Genomic DNA, 21,285 nt, shown 5'->3' with positions numbered 1-21,285 from the left:
GAGAGAGAGAGAGAGAGACAGAGAGCATGTGAATTACTTCTGTGAGTCTGTGCATCTCTCAAAAGTGTTCATTTTCTTCACTAACAGTGCTGTTGTTATCTTATTTGACGAAGTTGATGACATCGACAGAGTGTATTAATAATATAAAATATAATAGCATAAGAACATAATAATAATTATATAAATATAAAATTAAAACATTAATATTATTTTTCATTTTAAACTTAATGTCATGTGCTGTAACCAATTTTAAAAGGAACAGCACATCTTAATAAAACATTTTGAAGAGTCACCCCACAATACATTGGTGTTATTTTTAATTATTTATATACTATTAAAGTGCTGTATTGTCCATATTTTAGACATTCAATATTTTTTAGTTATTATTTAAATATTATTATATATTATAATGAATTAAATTATATATATATATATATATATATATATATATATATATATATATATATATATATATGTTTCCTAAATATCTTAAATATATAATTGTTCAAAATAAAAGTTTTTGTTTTACTTTATAATATTTCAATTTATTTCAGTTTGCTGCCAAAGTTGATCTGACAGTGAGATCTGACAAATTTTATTTCAGTTTAATTTAAATTAACACAATTTTTAGTCTCAGTTTTAGAGATCATTAACATCACCAAAAAACATTTACCAACCTAAACTACATGCCAGTTTCCCCCATGTGTATGAGGGGCGTATTTTTGAATATATACAGTATATAAACAGATCAGGCAACGAAACGAGCATTATTAAACCGTTAAAGACCTCCCCGGTCTAAGCTGATAAATGTGACATTTATTGCAGACTCAGGCATGTTTTGTCATCACAGGAATGTTTTTTCCGGGCCCCAAAATGCCATCTAGACAGACGGTTCGCTGTCGGTGAAACGGAGCGTCTGTGTGTGATTTCTGAAGTCGAGACCTCTCAGCAGCACGCGAGGGTCAGGGAGCGTTGATTATGGTGATGGCTGAGAGGTTATTCCGATACAGATACAGAATAATAGATGCGCGTCATCTCCTTTCAAAACTCAGAGACAGACGCTGAATTATTCATCCCGGTTTGATGGCTGCGCCTCTCTCCTGCCTCCCTCTTTCATATATCGCAGCCCGTGGGCCTGGTTTACCTTAGCTAATGCCATCAAACAAACATGTCCGCGAGACATCGCCGGCCTTCTCCTTCAACCTTCAGTTCAAAACCAGCTGTTACGTCAAATGCAGCAGGAAGCCTCAAACTGCGAGTCTTCAAAAACACACCACAAGTTCGGGCATCTCTTGTAATTGATAACGCTCGAGGTGAACGTCTGTGCTCATCAGACTCACCTCCGCGGCTTCAAAGTGCGTTACTTGGGATCGATAACAATAACGGCGCAGCACAATACAGACAGACAGACCGGCTGAACACAAGCGGCTTGGAAGCAGAACTGAAGCGACGGTGAAAAACCGCCTGAGGTTAGACGTTTTTTAGCCAATTAAAAGTCGTTTTTCACATGCTTTAAATCTTAATTACTCCGGTTGAGATGTTCTTAAAGCACTCTCGAAACAAAGTGGAGATGTAAGGTTGTTTATCTAGATTTATTTCGCCGTCTGGTAAAGGTTGAAAACGCTCACAGCGCCATCTACTGGACGCGTCGTGGAAGCAACCGTGTTTCAGAAAGCCTGGGAAATACAGTGCTCTTTCATCCCGAAAATCAAAAGAAGGGTGAATTAAAATAAGCTTATTTATGGAACATTAAGGTTTTTCAGCTTTGTGATGTTTATTTTGAAAATAAATTAAGAACATATTTTTAATATAACATTTATTTTATTAGTGTAATAAATAATTTATGAATTTATTGTATGTATATATATCGTATATGTACATGTATATATATAGATATATATACATTATATATATATATATATATATATATATATATATATATATATACATATATATATACACACATTATATATATATATATATATATATATATATATATATATTATATATACACACATTATATATATACACATATATATATATATATATATATATATATATATATATATATATATATATATATATATATATATATATATATATATATATATATATATATATATATATATATTACATCTACATCTCTCTATATATATATATATATATGAGAGAGATATATGAGAAAGATATAGATGTAGGTGTGTGTGTGTGTGTATCTATATAGATATAGATCTGTGTATATATCTATCTATCTATCTATCTACATACACACACACACACATCTATATCTATCTCTCTCTCTCTCTCTCGGTTTTCCAGAAGTTATCTGTCTTTTTTTTTTTTTTTTTGGCAAAGTCTAATCAGCTCCAGAAATAATGAAGGAACAGCCCACATCTGTCCACGAAACAGCATTTGATTCAATTGTACAATTACATACGGTCCCTTGAAAAAGGGGGGAGGAACATATTAAAGAGCTTTAATCCTTAACCTTTTCTCCAGTTTTGATTAGAATAACCTCAATATTAAGCTCAGCGTGGATTGTGAGCCCACATAAAGTTCACACTTATTTTCCTGTAGATATGATTTCATGATTTCAGCTGACCTGCTGAATTATTAACGGCTTTTAATTATTAATTGCTTCAGCCTTTAAAATGTTCTGTTTACATGAAAAACCTTTGGGGAAATATTCTAATTCTGTTGCAATTTATGCATACAGCGTTTACGCTCTCATTAATGTAGAAAACTGAATATAATAAAACTAATTTGTAACGCTGCAGGAGCGTTTGCAAAAATTGGTCAATGAAATATATTTTTGGATTATTTGAATCTTTTTATACACCAACTATCCCTTTTCTTGTTACATTAAAAACAGCTAAAAAAAGACGGATCGGTTGTGGAAAGACAGCTGAAGATAAACTTGTACTTCAACGACAGGAAGAAACAAGGAAAAGCTCGTGATCTGCACGTCTTCCAGTGGCTCTGAGTCACTGCTGTTCAGTGACAGTAGATGTCACAGGAGACTGGAAGAACGCTGGAAGAAATCTGAACGCCATCAGATTCAGCCACACGGAGAAGCCGAACGTCGCTTCATACCGCATAGTGAGCAAAAGCAACCCAGGACTTCATATCCTGCAACGGAAATCTCCTGATCGAAAAGCTCCAGACTCAAAAGCATTTTATTTATGATTATATGTATTTGTCCAATTACATTCGAGCAACTGAAATGTATTGCAATATTAACATTCTCATCTCATCTCGTCTAACAATACTCCAGAGGTCCGGACATTATGTCACTTAAAGGGCTTTGTGTATCGTGGGAGAAGAGAACGCAAAAAGTACCACTTTATGCACGTGAACCTCCTTTTCGCTCGTTAACGGCGAGACGTATAACACAGCAACATCAAGAAGAAAAGAGAAATGATTAATGAAGCCATTAACGCACCTGGAGAGGGTCCATACGAGAGCCAGATTGTCTTTTCCTCCCGAAACAAAATGACTGCTGTCATCGGTGAAACGAATGCAACTCACGTCCTGATAGTGTCGACTCAAAATAGCCAACAGATTTCCGTTGACATCTGTTAGAACACAATAAAAGAAAGTAAAATACGTCCACGCATACGTCTTGCATTCATGTGCCATTTTCAACAAAAAATTATAAAGTAATTTCTTAATAAAAAAATAATAATAATGCGTTGTAACCGTGAAAGTTAAATATATTTTACACCTTAATGAGCAATTTATTTTCAGCGTTTTGAAATATGTTTTTCTTTTATAGCTTTTTCAAAAATTTATATTTTAGTTATTTAGTTATTTTAATATTTTTATGTACATGTAAAAAAAAAAAAAAATCAGCAAAGAAAAGCACGCATTTTAAATGTTTTTAATTAATTAACTAAATGATAATTATGTCATAACAAGATTTTTTGTGTGATATTTCTTAACGGCAAAAGCCCATCTGCTCCTCACCTCCCACAGGTATATAGCTTCAGAAATGCCTGCCAGGACATAGAGGCCATCAGGAGACGCACAGAGGCAGGTAACGACCCCGGGACACACAATCTTCTGCTGGAGCTGGTCCTAAAAGGTAGATCAAAAGTTATTCAGAGTCAGTCAGTGACTAATGACTATCGTGGATCGTCATTAAAAATTGATGTTTAAATACTATGTGCAAACCGAATAATATCTCTGTTACACTCAAGAGAAAGCAGATATTTCAGGCTGACAAAAAAACAGCTTTATATTATTTTTGGCAGGTACGCTTTTAATTTTATTCATTGAATAAAACAAAAAAATGCCAAAAATGTTGATTAATCATGTTGATTAAACTCAAGCATCTATATAAAGCAATGCTTATTTATTTGACCTCTGCTATCAATGATAAACCAAAAACCTGTTGACTATTTATTCAATAGCGAGCTTACATATTATATCATGGGAAGACATGCGCAAAGAACGATTACTAACGTTTGTTTTTAATGCCACGACAGCTTTTGTTTATAAACTATTTATGCTATTTTTTTACCTTTTAAACATTTCTTCAAAAGTGTTTGCGGAGTATAAAAGGTTTTAAAACCTTTTTATGGAGTGAAAGAAAGATCTAATAAAACATGCTTCACAGCTATGGGATTGACAGAAAGCACATGTTGGTAGATATTCTCCTAAAATATCAAAATAAAAACTGCAACATGCATATTAACGCTGACAAACATTATGGCTGTGACTTTTTACCAATACTTTTAAGCTAATATTTGAATGAAACATAGCCTTTTCATTTTAAGCTAGTACATTTTAAAGTACGAACGATTTCGTGTAATATTTAATTAATTTAGTACAATGTACAAAGCTCATAAAACGTTATGAAGCACTTCGCTGTCACAGCTTGACAGGTCAACCGTCCATAGACAATTATCTTCTTTTAGGCAACTAATTAAACTAAAGAACACTTGTTTTGAACAACTGTTACATTTATTACTTTCCTATTGAGTGTAACATCAGCGATGCTTATATTCAGATGCAGTAGCTGTACCCACCTTTCTCTGGATCTCCCACACGTTTATGAAGTTCTTGCCGAGTTGAGCTCCTAATATGTATTCTCCGTTCAGGACGGTTAAAGACCGAGAGGACGTGTTACCCCCGCGGTAGGACAAGAATTCTGACCCGGAATGAGGGTCGAAAACCGCGCAGTTAAACAGTTGCCCCGCTGAATCTGCAGACAGAACTACCTCCACGGGCGCCGACATGTTGGATACACAAAGCGCGAGTATTTTTGGAAGGCGTCGAGGGGCGGGCCTGTTAACGTCATTTCCGATAAACGAAAGAACTCTGGGTATTGTTGTTTTTTTTCGCTGCGAAACGCGCTTGTATCGTGTTATGTTATGAGGAAAATATAAACATTGTTTATTTGTACACTTTCTGTGTGCCAGTGAACAAAAAAGGCTAAAAACATTTTAAAGTCTGTTTTACGATATAAACTTTGGTAGTGGTTTTCTGTAAAGGGTAGGTTTAGGTGTAGGGCGATTGAAAATACAGCGTGTACAGTATAAAAATACCACAAATGCAAGCGTGTGTGTGTGTGTGTGTGTGCTGGTGTGTTTTATTTAAAAAAAATGCCTTCATTTTTGTCCCCTAATTAATTATGTTCAAATGTACATAACAGAGATTACTAAAAAACAGTAGTCATAATTTTAGAAATTACACGCCCCTTTCATGGTGGCCAACATGTCGAGATCACATGACCAAATAGCTAGTTTAGTACTTGATTTATATCAGTATCATAATAAATGAGTAAATATAGTAAATTATTAAAAACATACAGCTTTCAGTATAAGCTGACTAATTTCTATCACTACATTTTTATCACAGTTGTGATTGTATAATATCTGTTGGCTGGTGGGTGTATGTGTGTGTGTTTGTTTGTGTGTCTGTGTGTGTGTGTGTGTGTGTGTGTGTGTGTGTGTGTGTGTGTGTGTGTGTGTGTGTGGGACATTTTTAGGTCCCCATGAGGAAACAAGCATATAAAACATACAAAATTAAATTTTTTGCAATATCTAAAAATGGCAGTAGTTTCCTGTAAGAGGTAGGTTTATGCGTATAGGGTTGGTGTAGGACAGTAACACATACAGTCTGTACAGTATAAAAACCATTACATCTATGAAGAGTCCGCATAAAACATGGAACATGTGTGTGTGTGTGTGTGTGTGTGTGTGTGTGTGTGTGTGTGTGTGTGTGTGTGTGTGTGTGTGTTACTCTTCACTTTTCACTAGTCAATATGTACTGGGAACTCTTTCAACAGATTTTTGTTAAAAAGGCTGACAAAGTAGCTACTGATAGAAAGGTTACACACATTAAAGACCGTCTATTATCAAGTCATAATTAGAGAGTCAACATTGTAAGTTTATTCAAAAATAGCTTTCTTTCAAAAGTTTTTCATGAAATTCTTAAAAAAAAAAAAAGAAAAACAGACAAACAGTGGTAAAACAGTGCGATCAAATTTCTGAATAGCTCTTAACATTATTATCTCATTGGCATATTAGCCTGGTTACTTCAAACAAAATAAATACTATTCGGAAACTTCTAGACCCCATTTATCCCAAATAAAAAAGTCTAAAGCATAAAAAAAAGTTACCACCAATGAAGTACAGCATACATTTGTTGAAGATGAATTAATTCTCCGTGCTCGTAGCCGTGCGGCCAAAAAAGCTTCAATACCTTCATTAACTATAGGTGATCATAAATGTTGCATCAGCACTTCCAAATGACGATTTACATGTGCTTCAAGTCCAGGGTTACAAGTGCACCAGAGCGGTGTCCTCAGAACAGTGTTGCACCCAAACATGTACCCAAACACTCCATCATCCAACCTTCCTGTCGTCTCTAAGAATAAACCAGAATCTCATAAGCCCACAGGATACTGATTCATTATCAACACAGACACAACAGAGACTGTAATCATACTCGGGATTAGATTCAACTAATAGAAAAAAGCACTTACATGGTACTAAAAGCAGACTGAGGCCAACGATCACGGCCAGCGTAACGCTACTTGTGGTGATTCCCTGGGCTCCGCTATCATTGAGATCAATATGATATTCATGTTCGGGGTGGTCCACGTCTTTGCACTTCATGCTATGGGCGAAATAAAAGAAAATGAAGCAGCGAAATGTAATAGTTTTAACTCCACACTGAATGATTTAGTCCATCTATAAAACAAGATCTCTTTTAAGAGTGATGAAATAGTTGGAAGTGGTGGAAGAGACGCCGTATGACTTACAGCTGCTTCTGTAAATATTGCTTGGTGGTCTCGCAGGCCTGTTTCTGCTTCTCCGCAGCAGTTTGGAGCTGTTTAGAAGCGAGGTGTAAAGCCTCACATGATGCCAACTCCTGGGCCTTCAGAGTCAAATTGTGCTCCAGGGCTTCAATCTGGTCTGAAATGATAATGACAACAAACTCTCCTTAGACAATACAACCCTTAACGTTTTTTTCTGCGTAATGCCAGCAGCGTGCAGCCTCTCACAATGTTAGCGCTCCTCTTCGAACTCTCTTAACAATACGCCAAGCATTCTTTGAAGAAAAGAGTCCATTGGCTTATAAGGCAATGTCTAGGCATGGCATAACTTATCAGTTAGTTTCTTAAAGGACCTCGTTGATGTCAGAGCACTATTTTGGGTCCTAGTTGGTAGCTGGCTGGTGCTGTTCGCTTGCTGCTTTGTCTCAAGTTCGACGCTGCTGTTAAAATATGGTCTTGGTGTGAAACGTTTTTCTGGACATCACACCTATTATGTTTTGTGAAAAGGTTTTCCAACATTGACCAGCCTTTTCCAGATAACCGCTTTATCGCCTAAGTGAGGCGATTTTAATCAGTGTTTGCTACAGTCCCTCACTCTTGTATTACTCGTTATTTTCATATCTCGAGCATTCAGGAGTCATTTCCTGCAGTTGTTTAGCGAGCCAGGAAATCCTTTGCAAATCAAACAGTATGCTGGCTTTGACATGTTCAATATAAATGTGGATAAACAGTACTGTTCCCTGCTGGAAAAAAACCCTGCCGGGTTCATGGTCTTAACAGGTTGGTTTGGGTTGGTCTTATTTAGGTAAAGATGCTTTTCCACCTGGCAAAGCTGACTTTATTTTTTTTGTTCTAGATGCGCTCCAAAATGGTTTCCCAGCCCGATTAAGCCGGTCTATAGCCTTCCAGTCTGGCCAAGCTTTAAACTGGTTGTGGCCAAGCCTTTAACATGGTCAGTCTGGTTGAAGATGATGTTGATAGCCAAGCAACAATTCAGTCAAAACAGGCTGTGGGACCAGATAAAGGCAGATTAAGCTGTTTTCTAGATTAGGGAAGAAAAGATAAGTAAATAATACAAAAAAAAAAAAAAAAATATATATATATATATATATATATATATATATATATATATATATATATATATATATATTTTTTTTTTTTTTTTTTTTTTTTTTTATTTTTTTTAACTGTATTTTTTTGGTCTTGTAAAAATTATTAAATAAGAAATAATTATTGTCTTCTTTACAGAAAAAAAGATCTTTTGGCTGAAAACAAGACAATCTGGGCTAAAAAAATATATTTTTTAAAGTTTAACACTAAAAGCTTTCAAATTTTCTCATGAAAAATGATTTTAAATAAATACTGTTCTTCTTTTAAACTTTCTATTCTTTAAAGAATTTGAAATAAATACATATATTCAGTGTATATACCGAAAATATGAAGCAGCACGCTGTTCTAAATATTGATAATAATCATGTTTCTTCAGTCACGTGACACTGAAGACTTTGAATCACGGGAATAAGTTTAAAATGTGTTCATTCAAGTTGTTTTAAATTCTAATGTTTCACAATATCAGTGATTTTTAATCAATTAAATGCAGTCTTGGAGAGCAGCATAACCTTTGCTTTGCACTGAACTTCGTAACATTTTCTGTGAATATAACACAGAAATGCACATATATAGTCAGGGCAAAGAAATCCGACCAAAAATAGAAGAAATACCACTAGCTACTGCTCTTCGTGTTATTACACCAGCCACTGTAGAGAATTCCATGTCACAAACAAGCCTTTCCTATTTGTTGTCTCTTCCGAGTTTCTATGGTTACATGGGAAAATGCATCTAAGAATATCGTCAGAGAGAGTGAGAGAGGGAGAGAGCACTCCTTTCATGGCTGCTCTGATGAGAGGAAAAACTCTGACGTGAATTTTCCTACCTTTCTGCAGGCTGATTTCAGCAGTGAGGTTCTCCTCGATGAGTTTGTACTTTTCGATTCTGCTGTCCAAAACTGTGATGTTTTCGTTGAGAACCGACTAAAGATGAGACAGGAGCGTTATTAACCACAACTTGGGCGGTGGATGTTCACACTAAGACATTAAGGTGTGGCCGTCAGATCTCACGGGCGTGCGAGCGAACGCCGCCACCTACGGAGGTCAAAGGCCACAAAAAAATCAAGCCAAAAGCTCTTTGAATAAGACTGAACACCCACGTTTGGAAACACAATCTGAAAAATGATCAGGAAAGTTTTTTTTCCAGGAAGAGCTGGGATTGACACCCTTCCCCTCTGAACAGGCAGGAGAGGTGTTTAACATTCAGGTCATTTGATTTGTCGTATATTTGCATAACGCTACAGATTTAACTCAGCCTGACCTGTTCTCTACTTCCCGCTGAGACTCATTATGTAAAACAAAACAGTTTCATATCTGTGTTTCAGCGAAAATAAAATGTAAAGTCATGTTTTCGAGTCTGCGCGTCGCTCTGATTTACTAAGGGCGAATGTTAAATCAAAACCGAAACTAGGAGTCAAACTCACAATTTCTTGCAGGCTGTCATTCAGAGAGATGTTCAGAGAGTGTATTTGCTCCTTGTACTGGTCCATCTGCTTCTGTAAAGCGGTCTGGTTCCTCCATCCCTGTCTCACCAGCTCCTCGAGAGCTTTCCGGTCTTTGGTCCACACGACTTTTGCCCCTTCGTGCCTCTCCCTGAGGTCCTGCATCTCCGTCCGACACTGACTGGCTCCTTTCATCTCGGGCGAGGTGGCCCATACCACGATAATGATAAGAGAGATGATGGACCACAGGGCCAGGCAGGCGATCACGATGTTACGAGTGGTCTGGGAAGATTTGGAGCTGGTCATCCTGAGGCACGCTGTTCGGAGGTGTCTGAGAAGAAGGGTGAGAGTCTGGTGAGAGACTCACTTGTAAGTGAAATGAAACTTTTAAAGCGTGGGTTTCCCCTCCGAGCTGGGCTCAGGAAAGGGGAGTGGCTCCGCTCCTGTGGTGGGACCTTCCGTTCAGTTCCTCACTCCTCCAAACACGCGGATTGCTGCAACGTGACATCAACTAGAGGTTATCCTCGCCGTTAGTGGGAGAAAAAAAAAAAACAAAAGTCGCCCCCTCCAGTTTTTTTACTGAAAGGCTGTGTTTCAGTTTCCATTCCTCGTTTTTGGGGAGTGTCCTGGATCTTAGGAGAGCGTGTTACCTCTGCTAGGACTTTTCAACAGGAGCAACTCAGTGTTTCCTGAGCTTCTGCCAAGAGCGTCCATGCCCCTTTGAGTCGCACGAACTCTCACGTACAGCAGCTTTTAGGACCACCGAGCGCATGAAATGTCTATATAGATGATATCTGTCGCTCTTTACATAGGCAGACTGTCCGATATGTAAATATTTAACCTTCATAGACCTCACCCTCAAGCGTCCTCTGCTGGTTTAAGAGCAGCACTTCAGAGCTGGTTGGAGTTAGAGCGGACCTTCGAAATTCTGCTGCTCAGTGTTTCCAGCGAGTGATGAGTCACCAGTCAGGGAAAGGGAGGGCTTACATAATTCTGAAGGGTGGCAACAGTTTCCATGGGCCCTTGTATTGAATTCCTGCGTTTGAATTATGGACCCTTGCGAGACTCTATTGCATTGTGAAATAGATTTTTGTCAGATTCGGGGCGTTTAATAGCATCTGGCGGTTATGCAGTTTTGGGATGGAAGACTATTCATTGTTGCATCCATCCATCCATTTTCCGAACTACTTCATTTAATTAAATAAAATGTACAGTATAGCTTTAACCCTTTGAAGGCCACTGCATATTTGACACACAAACGTGTAAGGCCTCTAAATTGTGAAAACTTTGCTGTAAATGTAAAATAAAGTTCTTTATAATTGTACAAATGACTGCCCTCAGCTCATACGTGTGTATTTTTGTTCTGAAATCTATAATTTTCTAAAAATCTATAATTATCGTACTGCATTGCATAAAACTACAACTCATTTACAACTAAACTCTGAAATATTCACTGATTTATATTACAAGCTGACAAAAATCTTACTTTTTGGCCCTACAAATATCAAAAACGGCACAAAGCTGCTTTCATTCCTCTCGGTTTGTCTCAAATTTGGAATAAATGGTCTATTGTCGTTTCTTTTTCATCTTCCCATTTAATTTTATGATTGGTTACGCTTTAATAGTCAACTTTAGACAACTATAAGTAACTACATGTTAACTAATTCTCATTCATTCGCAACTACATGCCTGCTAACTCCCAGAGTAGACCGTTAGGGTAGGGTTAGGGTTGGTAGAATAAATCGACATGGACTTGCAAAGTTTCTGATAGTCAGTACGTTGTATGTTGTGAACCCCGTGAAAATGTTAAACGTGTTAGAAGATACCAAGCAGACAATCTGCTTATACTCTAATGACTGTTATTGACATAAAGTCACTTACTGTTAGTAAAATGTCTAAAGTGGACTATCGAAATAAATTGTTCAGCTATTAGTCCAGGGTTTATATATGAAATGTTGGCAACACCCGGCCATCTTTCCAAATGACTCTTTTTTCCCCTTTTCGTTTGCATTTAAAATTTGCATGCGTACATCGACGACGTGAAGATCTGCCCTCCTCTGTAACCTCACAGGCATTTTGCACCAGTGCTCTGACTCACTCACGAACTTAATGAGTTTCAGCTCCAGATCCCTAGATTCCATTTGAGTCTATTCTGGGCAGAAAGCATCAGGTACAGATTCCAGGTTTGTACACGTGTTCTTACTGAATGGACTGTTAATTAATAATAATGAAGACGACGATATATACAACGACTCTCTCTCTCTCTCTTTTTGTTATAAAACTTCATTATATCACAGTCAGTCATAAAAATATGAAAAACATGCCTGTATGCGTAGCACTGATATACAATATACGTTCTGTAGTATGACATGCCTATACATTTTGTGTACTTACTATACTTTTAATCAGATCTTATTTGTTTTGGGACTACCTATAGGCCACTTTTAAAAATTAATATCACACCACAGGACTATTGAATCACAATAAAGCAGGATCTAGCATGTTGTTGATGTGATATGATCCGGATATTATGTAAACGCTGACTGATGAAGATGTGTGATAAATAGACAGTAACAAGGTCACGCTTGTTTGCAGTAGACACCTTTTGTGCTCGGACTCCTGGTTGATCCAGACTAATCATCAGAGAATAATTACAAAATATTGCAAATTGTAGTTAGCAGCTGTTAAAATGAACGGATCTGCATACACAGTTGTAACTGTTACTTTATAATTAATTATATTTCCACTCCAAGTCGTTTTTTGAAATATAAATTTAAATGGTGCCTCAACTCAACAGATGAAGAGTATAGAGTATAATGAATATGATTTTTCTAGCTGGATTATGAGTTTGTTAAGTTCATTTATTAAGATAAATGCAATCTTATGTGACTTTATTGTTTATGCTTGACACCTTTCTGCAGCTGAAACGCTGATTAGGTCAGGATACAGATTTCGATAACCAGTGCCCTTTCTTTTAGCATAAATTTGATGCTTATTGAGGTTTATTTGTGCTGCGACTGGTAATAAAGAGGAGACTTTGTGCCGCCACTTCTCTTAAACTGAAGCAAGGTGCATGAATCGTGAAAAAATGAATCATGAGATAAAAGTCGCAATGACCTATTTTTAATTAAGTAGCAGAAACAGCTTCCATGCATGGGTTTTATCTTCACTCGTAAAATATGCTTTTTTATTATCTATGGTTTCTGGGGTCATGACCCCCTCATTTGCACCCTCCCTCCAGCAGTTTCATCTCTCCTGAGAGACTGGTGTAACTGTAAGGACTGAACTCACCATCCTACAGGAAGCCGCTTTACGAAGACAGACGAACTTCGACGGCTCTCACCCAAGCTGCGTAGATAATAAAAGCATGGACCTTCACATAAAGCAGCTTTCACTTCTGTATCTGGCACTGCACTGTAAGTGTCTTAAACTCATATTCGAAGTTTGTTATTTGCCATTTAAATGTGTTTTTTATGTCAATTTTTACGTTTACTTAAATGCTGATTTATTTTTACTGCCCTTAAGGCTTTTATGCTCAACGAACTCAATATTCATGATCGTAATGTGTTACACTGCGCATGTAATTTCAGGCTCTTTATGGAAGACTTCGTTGAATGTCTCCGTGCAGCAGGGGAAAAATGTCACACTGAGTTGTCCACTGACTCCCAACAGCAGCAAAGGCGTTTTGAGCTGGTATAAACAGAGTCCACGGCACGGGCCACAGCTGATTCTCTCCTACAATATTACCAACACTTCACAAGTGCGCTACGGCACGGGACAGGACCACAGCAGATACACCGTCTCAGCCAGCGAAGGGTTAAACCCTCGTCACCTCTTACAAATAACCACAACTTTTAGAAATGACACTGGAACTTATTACTGCAGCTTTTCAGACAAAAAAGATCCACGAATGTTTGCAGACTGAATGCATACGCCGTATTATATATTGTGTTTTAGATACAAACTGATCTTAAATGCATCTTTGCGCAAATGGACTTTATTAACGGAACATAATAAACGTTTACGAACTATACCGTGCGTTCTGTTTTACATCATGAAAGCTATCTTTTTAATGTTGAAAAATTTCTGGCTCGCATTGCAAAACTTGCAAACTTTGCTCTAATTGGATTAGTTGGCTCCCAGGAGATCTGTGCAGAAGTGCTGGCGGTGTTGTGATAGAATGAGCATCTGTCTCTGCCAGTAAACCAACGGCTCTTTCCTGTTTTTATGTCCCTCTTAAACGAATAACAGTCATATATGTTTTTAGCACACGGATACTTTATGGTGTATAACAGAAAGGATAAAGAATATATTCTTCTCAGCATATCTTGGGAAAAAATATTAATAAAAAGAAATAGAATTTGTGTGCTTGCTTATTGTCTGTACTTCTTCTTTGCATTTTTCCAATAAATAAATAAATAAATAAATAAATATATATATATATATATATATATATATATATATATATATATATATATATATATATATATATAGTGCTGTCAAACAATCTGATCAGAAATAAAACTATTTATTTACATATGAGTACTGTGTTTATTTATTATGCATATACAAATACACACACATATAGTATATATTTAAGTACTACATCTATTATAAACTATATATAAGCACTGCATCTGTGAATAAAAAGCGTATTAGATCTCACACAGGTAGCATAAACTAAGTGTAATTGAGCAAAGTGAAAGATATGATTGTATAAAATAGCAGAAAAATAACAGGGCTATTTTTATTATCTAATTAAAGCTACAAAAAGTTGGTGGGGGGAATTCATTACTTGAAATAAATTAAAAATAACAGAATTTTTGTATAGTTTAACTTGTAATGCGCTAAAATAAAAAAATAAATAAAAATTACAAAACAAAAAAATCAAAAACTGAAATGGAAAGTATCAAATAAAATGTACTTATTAAATAATGAATTAAATTTTTTTAGCTATTAGTGATAGTACACTGAAAGTGCTGCAAACACCTGTATTAGTTCTATAATGTATATTAAACATTAAATATTAAAGACATGAATTTTTCCCAAAACCTGATTAGTTTACTCTGTGAAGGAATCAACAGTGCAATGGTTGATTGCTTTTAAATGGACCATCTGCTCACGGCATACGAGCACAAGGGACGTTCTTCCCTCAACCGTCAACTTCTTAAGAGTCAACACTGAATCCAATCAAGCTTCACTGCCTCTAGAGCGAAATTACACCTCACACGCACAACACATACAAAGAAATTAAACGAAACAGAACCGAGATGAGCGAGAATAGAAAGGCAACTATCGGGATTATCATTATTATCTCTCTTGTTCTTCTGCGGTGAGCTTCAAAGCCAAAATCGATGTCGTCTATTAATGTCTTGATCACGCGGCTCATGGCAGATTTCTGTTACAGTGCTGCATCGGGTGAGAAGGAGCAGATGGGCCAGATGTTTAGCAGAGGACTTCGGCTGATCGTAGAAGGTAAGGGATGCTTTGGGGAAGTTTGGGGATGTGGTTTTTGCTCATTTCTTGCTTGTTTTTTCAGCCCCTCGCGTCCGCGCCGATCGCCAGGCCGCCCCGAAGGCGCGCATCCTTCTCCCCGCTGGAGTTCAGAGGCCTTCGGAGAGAGTGACGCTGGCCTGCGTCATCACCGGCTTACGGTCTAAAGCGGTGAGCATCGCGTGGAAGGTAAACAGAGCGACGGGCCTGGAAACACACGGCAGCTCTCCGCTAGTGCAGAGGGAGCCCGGAGGCACCTTCTCCGCCGTGGGGCTGTACTCGGTTCTGCCTCAGGAACGGAGCGGTGAGGACACGTACAGGTGTGAGGTCACGTACAGAGCGGCGGCTCACTATGATACGGTGGAGTCGTCTCTCTGCACTCCTCCAGAGGGACCCTAACCGTGTGGGGGGGCCTTTTTTAACTGCATGAGATCCATCCGCATTTCACTCAAAAATGTATTAGGCCTCCCTAATTGTCATAATACAGCCAAAAATCAAAATCGGTTCGTGTTCTGCTCTCCCTCGAGGCATTCTAGGCGTGAGGGACTTTCTTCTTGCAGATGAATCCAATAGGAGTTATCTAAAAAAAACGTTAAAATCATACAATTGTTTTAAAAATGTTATTATTACTGCACTGGATGTGTGTTTCTGTTGAACAGCCCGAAACGTATATAAAAATGAAGATAAAATGTTCTTTGCATGGCTGTGGGATGAATGCTGTAGCGCTTGCTTGCGATTTTTTGTAGGAATAAATCATTTTAATTTTTGGGTGAACTAACCCTGTCCTAACGGAATAGTTTTTAGGTGAATCGTCGTCAATTGAGGGCAGCAAAATAAGATACTTATGCATGCAATGTTTCGTATAAAATCATATAAAAGCCACATTATTCCTCTTTAATGCAAAGCAAACAAAATATGACTGTTACGAAAAAAAGTATAATAAACTATCTGCGAATTGTTTCTAAAGGAATACAGAATGTTTGTGTCGTCTCATTATTTTCGCAATGCGGATGCATTTGTGCATTCTAAATAATGATTCTAATTAGACTCTAATTACTCTATTTTAATAAAATCATCATAATCTGAAGCTACAAAATTCTGCAATTGCGTTTATTTTTTGCTTTGTTTTGCAACTCTTCCTTTTGCCAAGCAAAAAACACCGCACAATGATATTAAAGAAATCTGTATAATAGTTATTTAATGTTTAATATGGTATATATCTGCACATATAACAATGCCTCATACAGGCTATATGATATATATATATATATATATATATATATATATATATATAGAGAGAGAGAGAGAGAGAGAGAGAGAGAGAGAGAGAGAGAGAGAGAGAGAGAGAGAGAGAGAGAAAGACCTATCTAAACCTTCCTCAGCTTTCAATATTTAAAAAATGATGCAAAAAAAGTATCAAATGTTCCTTGTTGAGTCCTGCCATACAACAAGGCATCAGTCTGAGGTTGATGTGCAGTTACTACACCTGATGAACCACAAGAGGGCCCTCCAGATCTAATGTAAGACCTGTTTACTGAAAACCTTCATAAAAGGTCAGGAGAAGGGCACCTCAGAGACACAGACCCTTCTTACTTTCAGAAACAGTTGGCGCGCCACTTGCTCCTCGCTCTTCTCCAAAAAAGTCTAACTCTGATACTATTAGGACGATGTTATCAACGCGGCTCCGACGGCGAACGTGTTTCTGACGTGAGCGGGGCACAAAAACATAACAAACAGATTTCCAAGATTTATTCTTTCAAACGGGCTTGTAATCAATTGTCCAATTATATTTGTTTAAAATGGGAAACAACATGAGTCTGTAACTTGTGCTTTCCTAGAAATTCGTGAGTTGTGAGTCCAGCTCCTGCTGATAAATAACAGATATTTATGAACGCGACAAAAAAAACACTACAGCTTTAAAATATAATGAATGCAGTGCGTAAAATAGCCATTATTAGAGTTCAGTTTTATCGTAAATTATAGAGTTTAAGGAGACTAAACAAGTTAAATACTCCATATTGTTTGCTAGCACATAAGCCGTTAACCTTTTATTGTTGTTGTTGTTGTTTTTGGGTTTTTTTTTTTTTTACGATTTAAACACTGACTGAGCCATTACACGATCTATGAGACGTTTCAGTAAGTTGTGGGTTTTTTTCAGCGTGCATTCTCCTGCTCTGATTGATGAAAGAGCACCAAGACGGCATTTATTCTCTGAATTTAGAAATAAAAATTGCTGAGGCTTTCGCATCAGACGTGACGAAACGCAAATCATATCGCGATTCATTAGAAAATAAATGTGTATAAAAACGCGTCAAATATTTTCAGAACCGATCAAGAGATCCATTGTTCAACTCAGCCTCGAAAAGCCTTATCTGCATCGCGTTTATAATAAATGCATTCCTGCTAAGAAACAACAACAAAAAATAGCACAACAGGAACCATTACAAAATTCCCTTTAGGATTTAACGTCTCACCAATAGAATCATACCAGTAGACACCATTATACTTTCCATTAAAACAATACAATTCCCATTAAATCCCATATTTTCTATTGTGTTTTGGGCACGATTCTTTTAGGGAGGGTTTTCAGCAGGGTCAGTGGGAACATCTGATACTACAGAGTTGAGGAATCCCATAGGAATGAATTGGGCTCTGATGCTCAGATCCTACAGACTATTCAGAGCATGCAGCTATAGACGGTTCTGCTGACTACACTGAAGTGTGACACGCTCCGGGCCTGATCGTGAGCACACGGAGAGACCTGCGTACCAGCGCTCCGCGGGAAGCACAAAGACTCCATCAAACGTTGCAAACATCAATGTCCTTTCACTTCGAGCATGCGGCTAAATGAGTTCTTCTCAGCCTAGCATTTCCGCGCTGCTGCGCGCATGTGTTTGTTCTGGTTTGTTTTTATAGCCTATTTGGGAAAAACCTACTGTACAAACTAGAACAGGCTTTAGATATCTGCGTGGCCAGAGGAACAATAGCTTGTGGTACTTGTTTACAGCCTAAATGACTAATCTAGAGAACATAAGTGGCGTAGCGATTCAGAAATGTTGTTAGGTGAGTGGAGGTCCTGTTCAGCAGGTTCCTCTCTCTCTGTTTTGAGGGACAGGCCTTGACATGCCTCAGAGACCGAGACCGAGTTTAACCTACTAAATAAATCTGACCAAAACAATAAATCACTATTAATAAAACTCTTAATCTTAATAACTCTTATGTTCACCAAGGCAGCATTTATTTGATCAAATTGTCAAAAATATAAATAATACTATATCGTTTTCATTTAAAATAACTTTTTAATTCACTGTCAGCTGTCTTTATTTCTCCATCTGGCAATACACAACAAAAAATCCTGTTATTCCCTTTATATAAATCACTATATATATATATATATATATATATATGTGTGTGTGTGTGTGTGTGTGTGTGTGTGTGTGTGTACTGGTAAAGTCTCTTATGTTCACCAAGGCAGCATTTATTTGATCAAATCGTCAAAAATATAAATAATACTATACCATTTTCATTTAAAATAACTTTTTTCTTGTCCTGTTTTAATACATATTATTTATTTTATTTATTTTCAGCATAATTTCTCCGGTCATCAGTGCCGAAGAAACATTTCTTATTACTATCAGTCCCGAAAACAGGATTTGTTCAGATTCGTCATTTTTTTTGATGGATATAAAGAACGCCAAACATTTGAAACCGGATGCTTTGAAACATTATGGATGCCTGTACTGTCATTCTATACGATCATTTTATGCCATTATTGCTTAATAATTTCTTAATTTCTTTTAAATAGTGTAAAACGTAAAACCCTGTTATTAAATAATAATGAAAAACATATGCTTTGTGTGTGTGTAAATATGCATATATAATGAATGCATACTGAAGCTTCTGATTCCATCTTAAATATATCAGTCTTATTTTTTACATTTGAACTTAAAATGATTTCCCTTTTGTTTTTTTTGCACTTTCACACATCCGTCTTAATAATGCACAAAACTCCTAACAGGCCTACTTTAACGTCATTTAAAGCATCCTTTAGGTTCGTAAATGGGAGTTTTCTTCAAAAAACCGAAAAGGCAGCACTACATCAGATCAAATCGTGCCTCATGAGCTCAGCTCTGCGTCTGACAGACAAACCGGTGGACTCTGAGAAGTGTTAGCAGCTCACACTCACCCCTCTCTCTCTCTCTCTCTCTCTCTCTCTCTCTCTTCAGCTCTTAAGAGAGAATGGTGAGTAATGCTGGCGGCTTTCCAGTCCGCTATTTACATGTCTGCTCTGTGGAAGAGAAACCGGTCTGAACCAGTGCATACCGACTCGCGGGGCCTTTCCAGAAGTCATACACTCTCTCTCTCTCTCTCTCTCTCTCTCTCTCTCTCTCTCTCTCTGTCATTTATTCAGATGTAGAAGTGCATGAACTTCCCTCAAGTTCTCTGGTGACATTCTGTCTCCTGGAACAGTCTGTGGTACAGATTCCAGAAAAGTGTAAGAGGATCCCCATTCAATCCCAGCTGACCGAGGGGTTGCGGGGTCCAGGTGTCTTGTCGGTTGTGTAATATATAACGTGTCATGGTGGATGTCACGGCTCTTGATTAGCACAGGCATGTCTCAAACATTTCCGAGCTTGCATGACTCAGTCGCATCCATGTCAGGAAAGGAAGAAAAAGCCCAGACCAGCACTTTTGCTATTTTCGTTTCACCTAGTTTACGCTGCTGATGTGCGACAGAAATAGAATACACTTTTACTGAATGTGCTGCATGCGCAAGACACCTTGTCCGATTCGTGAGTGAATCGCTTTTTTGATTCATTTCAGTGATTCGGACAGGTTTGCCAAAGTCACTGCTTTAGTACTGGTTTATGAACGGGTGCTTTGTACGATCTGGCCGTTTCATATGTAATACTGAACAACAAGTGCTGTATGTTTTTGGAAGAACTTGGTCTGTGCATTTCTTCTTATGAACATGAAACATTAGTATGACTTTTTTCCCCAAACTGTTTTATTTTAGTACTATTGAGACATCAGTATTAATATTTTTATGTTTTATTAATATTTATTAATTGTTTTTATTTCCATATTTTCCCATTTTTGTGTTATTTTGTTTAGATTTTCAAGTTTTTAAATAGATTTGTTTTTTGCATTAATATTTATTTACATTTTAGTTTTAGTTATTTTATTACATCAAGTTAGACTAAATACGGTTTTATTTTAAGTAACACTTTCGTTTCAGGTTTAGTGAACTATAATTTAGTGTGTGTGTGTGATTTTTATAATATAATAATCATTTTAAAATAATAATAATGTAAAATGCCTTGCTGAGACTGACATTTCCACTGGAAATCAGTCAAGTAAGGGTTTAACAAGGAAATATATGTTAATAATAACGAGAATGAAATCAATTATCCTTCACATGTAGTGCATTTCCATAAGCAGCCCTTTAATATGCCTCATTTAAGCAAGTGGGCTGCTTTATAGAGATTGCGTGTTATTTACAGTCGAGGTGGGGGAAGGGCATGACCTCTGACCTCCATCAGTAAGTCATCAGAAGCACATCCAGGTGCAGAGCTTGTTTCCAACCCACCGATCCTAAAGGTGCCATTCATCTGGGCTTCTTCTGTACTTCAAACTAATTTACAGCCTCTGTCTGAGCGGCCTTTTCATCAGGTTAAAAAAAGAGAGGAACGATGTGTTGCGGCTCATTTAAAGAGAGTTTGAGCAGCTGTCTTCCATTACATCTTTTCGTGCGTAACAATGTGTTGTTTTATATTTCTATACATTTTATTTTTCTCTCTTACAAAAAAAAAAAAAGATTTATTTATTTGTGAGATTTAAAAATTGCTCTTAATGCAAAGCCAACTTGAATGCGAGTTGAACTACTGCTTTCCTTTTTTAAAAAGAAATTGCAAATAAAATTCTTGAAGTATGTCTGACGAGAAAACACGGTTTCTAC

General features: G+C 37.1%; 4 protein-coding genes across 4 annotated transcripts in view; 2 read left to right on the top strand and 2 right to left on the bottom strand.

Moving 5' to 3' along the window:
- The window catches only part of wdr18 (WD repeat domain 18), a 50,207-nt gene extending 44,936 nt beyond the window's left edge, over positions 1 to 5,271 (bottom strand). The window contains exons 1-3 of the mRNA XM_043252611.1: positions 5,031 to 5,271; positions 3,962 to 4,077; positions 3,443 to 3,571 (exon numbers count right to left, since the gene is read on the bottom strand). Coding sequence (XP_043108546.1) covers positions 3,443 to 3,571; positions 3,962 to 4,077; positions 5,031 to 5,240 — 455 coding nt within the window. The 5' untranslated portion in view covers positions 5,241 to 5,271. The remainder of the gene's footprint in view (positions 1 to 3,442; positions 3,572 to 3,961; positions 4,078 to 5,030) is intronic.
- A 1,101-nt stretch (positions 5,272 to 6,372) lies between these two features.
- On the bottom strand, positions 6,373 to 10,339 carry si:ch211-1a19.3. The gene is made up of 5 exons (XM_043252878.1): positions 9,816 to 10,339; positions 9,219 to 9,315; positions 7,271 to 7,424; positions 6,992 to 7,125; positions 6,373 to 6,873 (listed from the first exon to the last, which is right to left on the bottom strand). Coding segments are annotated over exons 1-5 (711 nt in total). The 5' UTR covers positions 10,140 to 10,339; the 3' UTR covers positions 6,373 to 6,871.
- Positions 10,340 to 13,134: 2,795 nt separating this feature from the next.
- sid1 (secreted immunoglobulin domain 1) lies at positions 13,135 to 14,219 on the top strand. Its single transcript, XM_043252864.1, has 2 exons — positions 13,135 to 13,249; positions 13,424 to 14,219. Exons 1-2 carry the CDS (start codon positions 13,201 to 13,203, stop codon positions 13,756 to 13,758), a joined length of 384 nt encoding a protein of 127 aa, XP_043108799.1. The 5' UTR covers positions 13,135 to 13,200; the 3' UTR covers positions 13,759 to 14,219.
- A 313-nt stretch (positions 14,220 to 14,532) lies between these two features.
- Positions 14,533 to 16,390, top strand: si:ch211-1a19.2 (uncharacterized protein LOC100142650 homolog). Its single transcript, XM_043252602.1, has 3 exons — positions 14,533 to 15,165; positions 15,241 to 15,308; positions 15,373 to 16,390. The coding sequence occupies exons 1-3, from the start codon at positions 15,104 to 15,106 to the stop codon at positions 15,723 to 15,725; spliced, it is 483 nt and encodes a 160-aa protein (XP_043108537.1). The 5' UTR covers positions 14,533 to 15,103; the 3' UTR covers positions 15,726 to 16,390.
- Positions 16,391 to 21,285: the final 4,895 nt, after the last annotated feature.

Source organism: Puntigrus tetrazona, chromosome 11 (genome assembly GCF_018831695.1).
Source record: "Puntigrus tetrazona isolate hp1 chromosome 11, ASM1883169v1, whole genome shotgun sequence".
Lineage (NCBI taxonomy): Eukaryota > Metazoa > Chordata > Actinopteri > Cypriniformes > Cyprinidae > Puntigrus > Puntigrus tetrazona.
Note: the sequence above shows the minus strand (reverse complement) of the source record. Positions and strands in the feature narration are given on the sequence as shown.

Coding starts and splice junctions, on each gene's coding strand:
- si:ch211-1a19.3 (XM_043252878.1), bottom strand. CDS start 10,139: ATGACCAGCTCCAAATCTTCCCAGACCACTCGTAACATCGTGATCGCC. Junction 7,425..9,218: donor TGAAATCAGCCTGCAGAAAG/GTAGGAAAATTC, acceptor TTATCATTTCAG/ACCAGATTGAAGCCCTGGAG. Junction 7,126..7,270: donor CAATATTTACAGAAGCAGCT/GTAAGTCATACG, acceptor TTTCGCCCATAG/CATGAAGTGCAAAGACGTGG.
- sid1 (XM_043252864.1), top strand. CDS start 13,201: ATGGACCTTCACATAAAGCAGCTTTCACTTCTGTATCTGGCACTGCAC. Junction 13,250..13,423: donor TCTGTATCTGGCACTGCACT/GTAAGTGTCTTA, acceptor ATGTAATTTCAG/GCTCTTTATGGAAGACTTCG.
- si:ch211-1a19.2 (XM_043252602.1), top strand. CDS start 15,104: ATGAGCGAGAATAGAAAGGCAACTATCGGGATTATCATTATTATCTCT. Junction 15,166..15,240: donor ATCTCTCTTGTTCTTCTGCG/GTGAGCTTCAAA, acceptor TTTCTGTTACAG/TGCTGCATCGGGTGAGAAGG. Junction 15,309..15,372: donor ACTTCGGCTGATCGTAGAAG/GTAAGGGATGCT, acceptor TTGTTTTTTCAG/CCCCTCGCGTCCGCGCCGAT.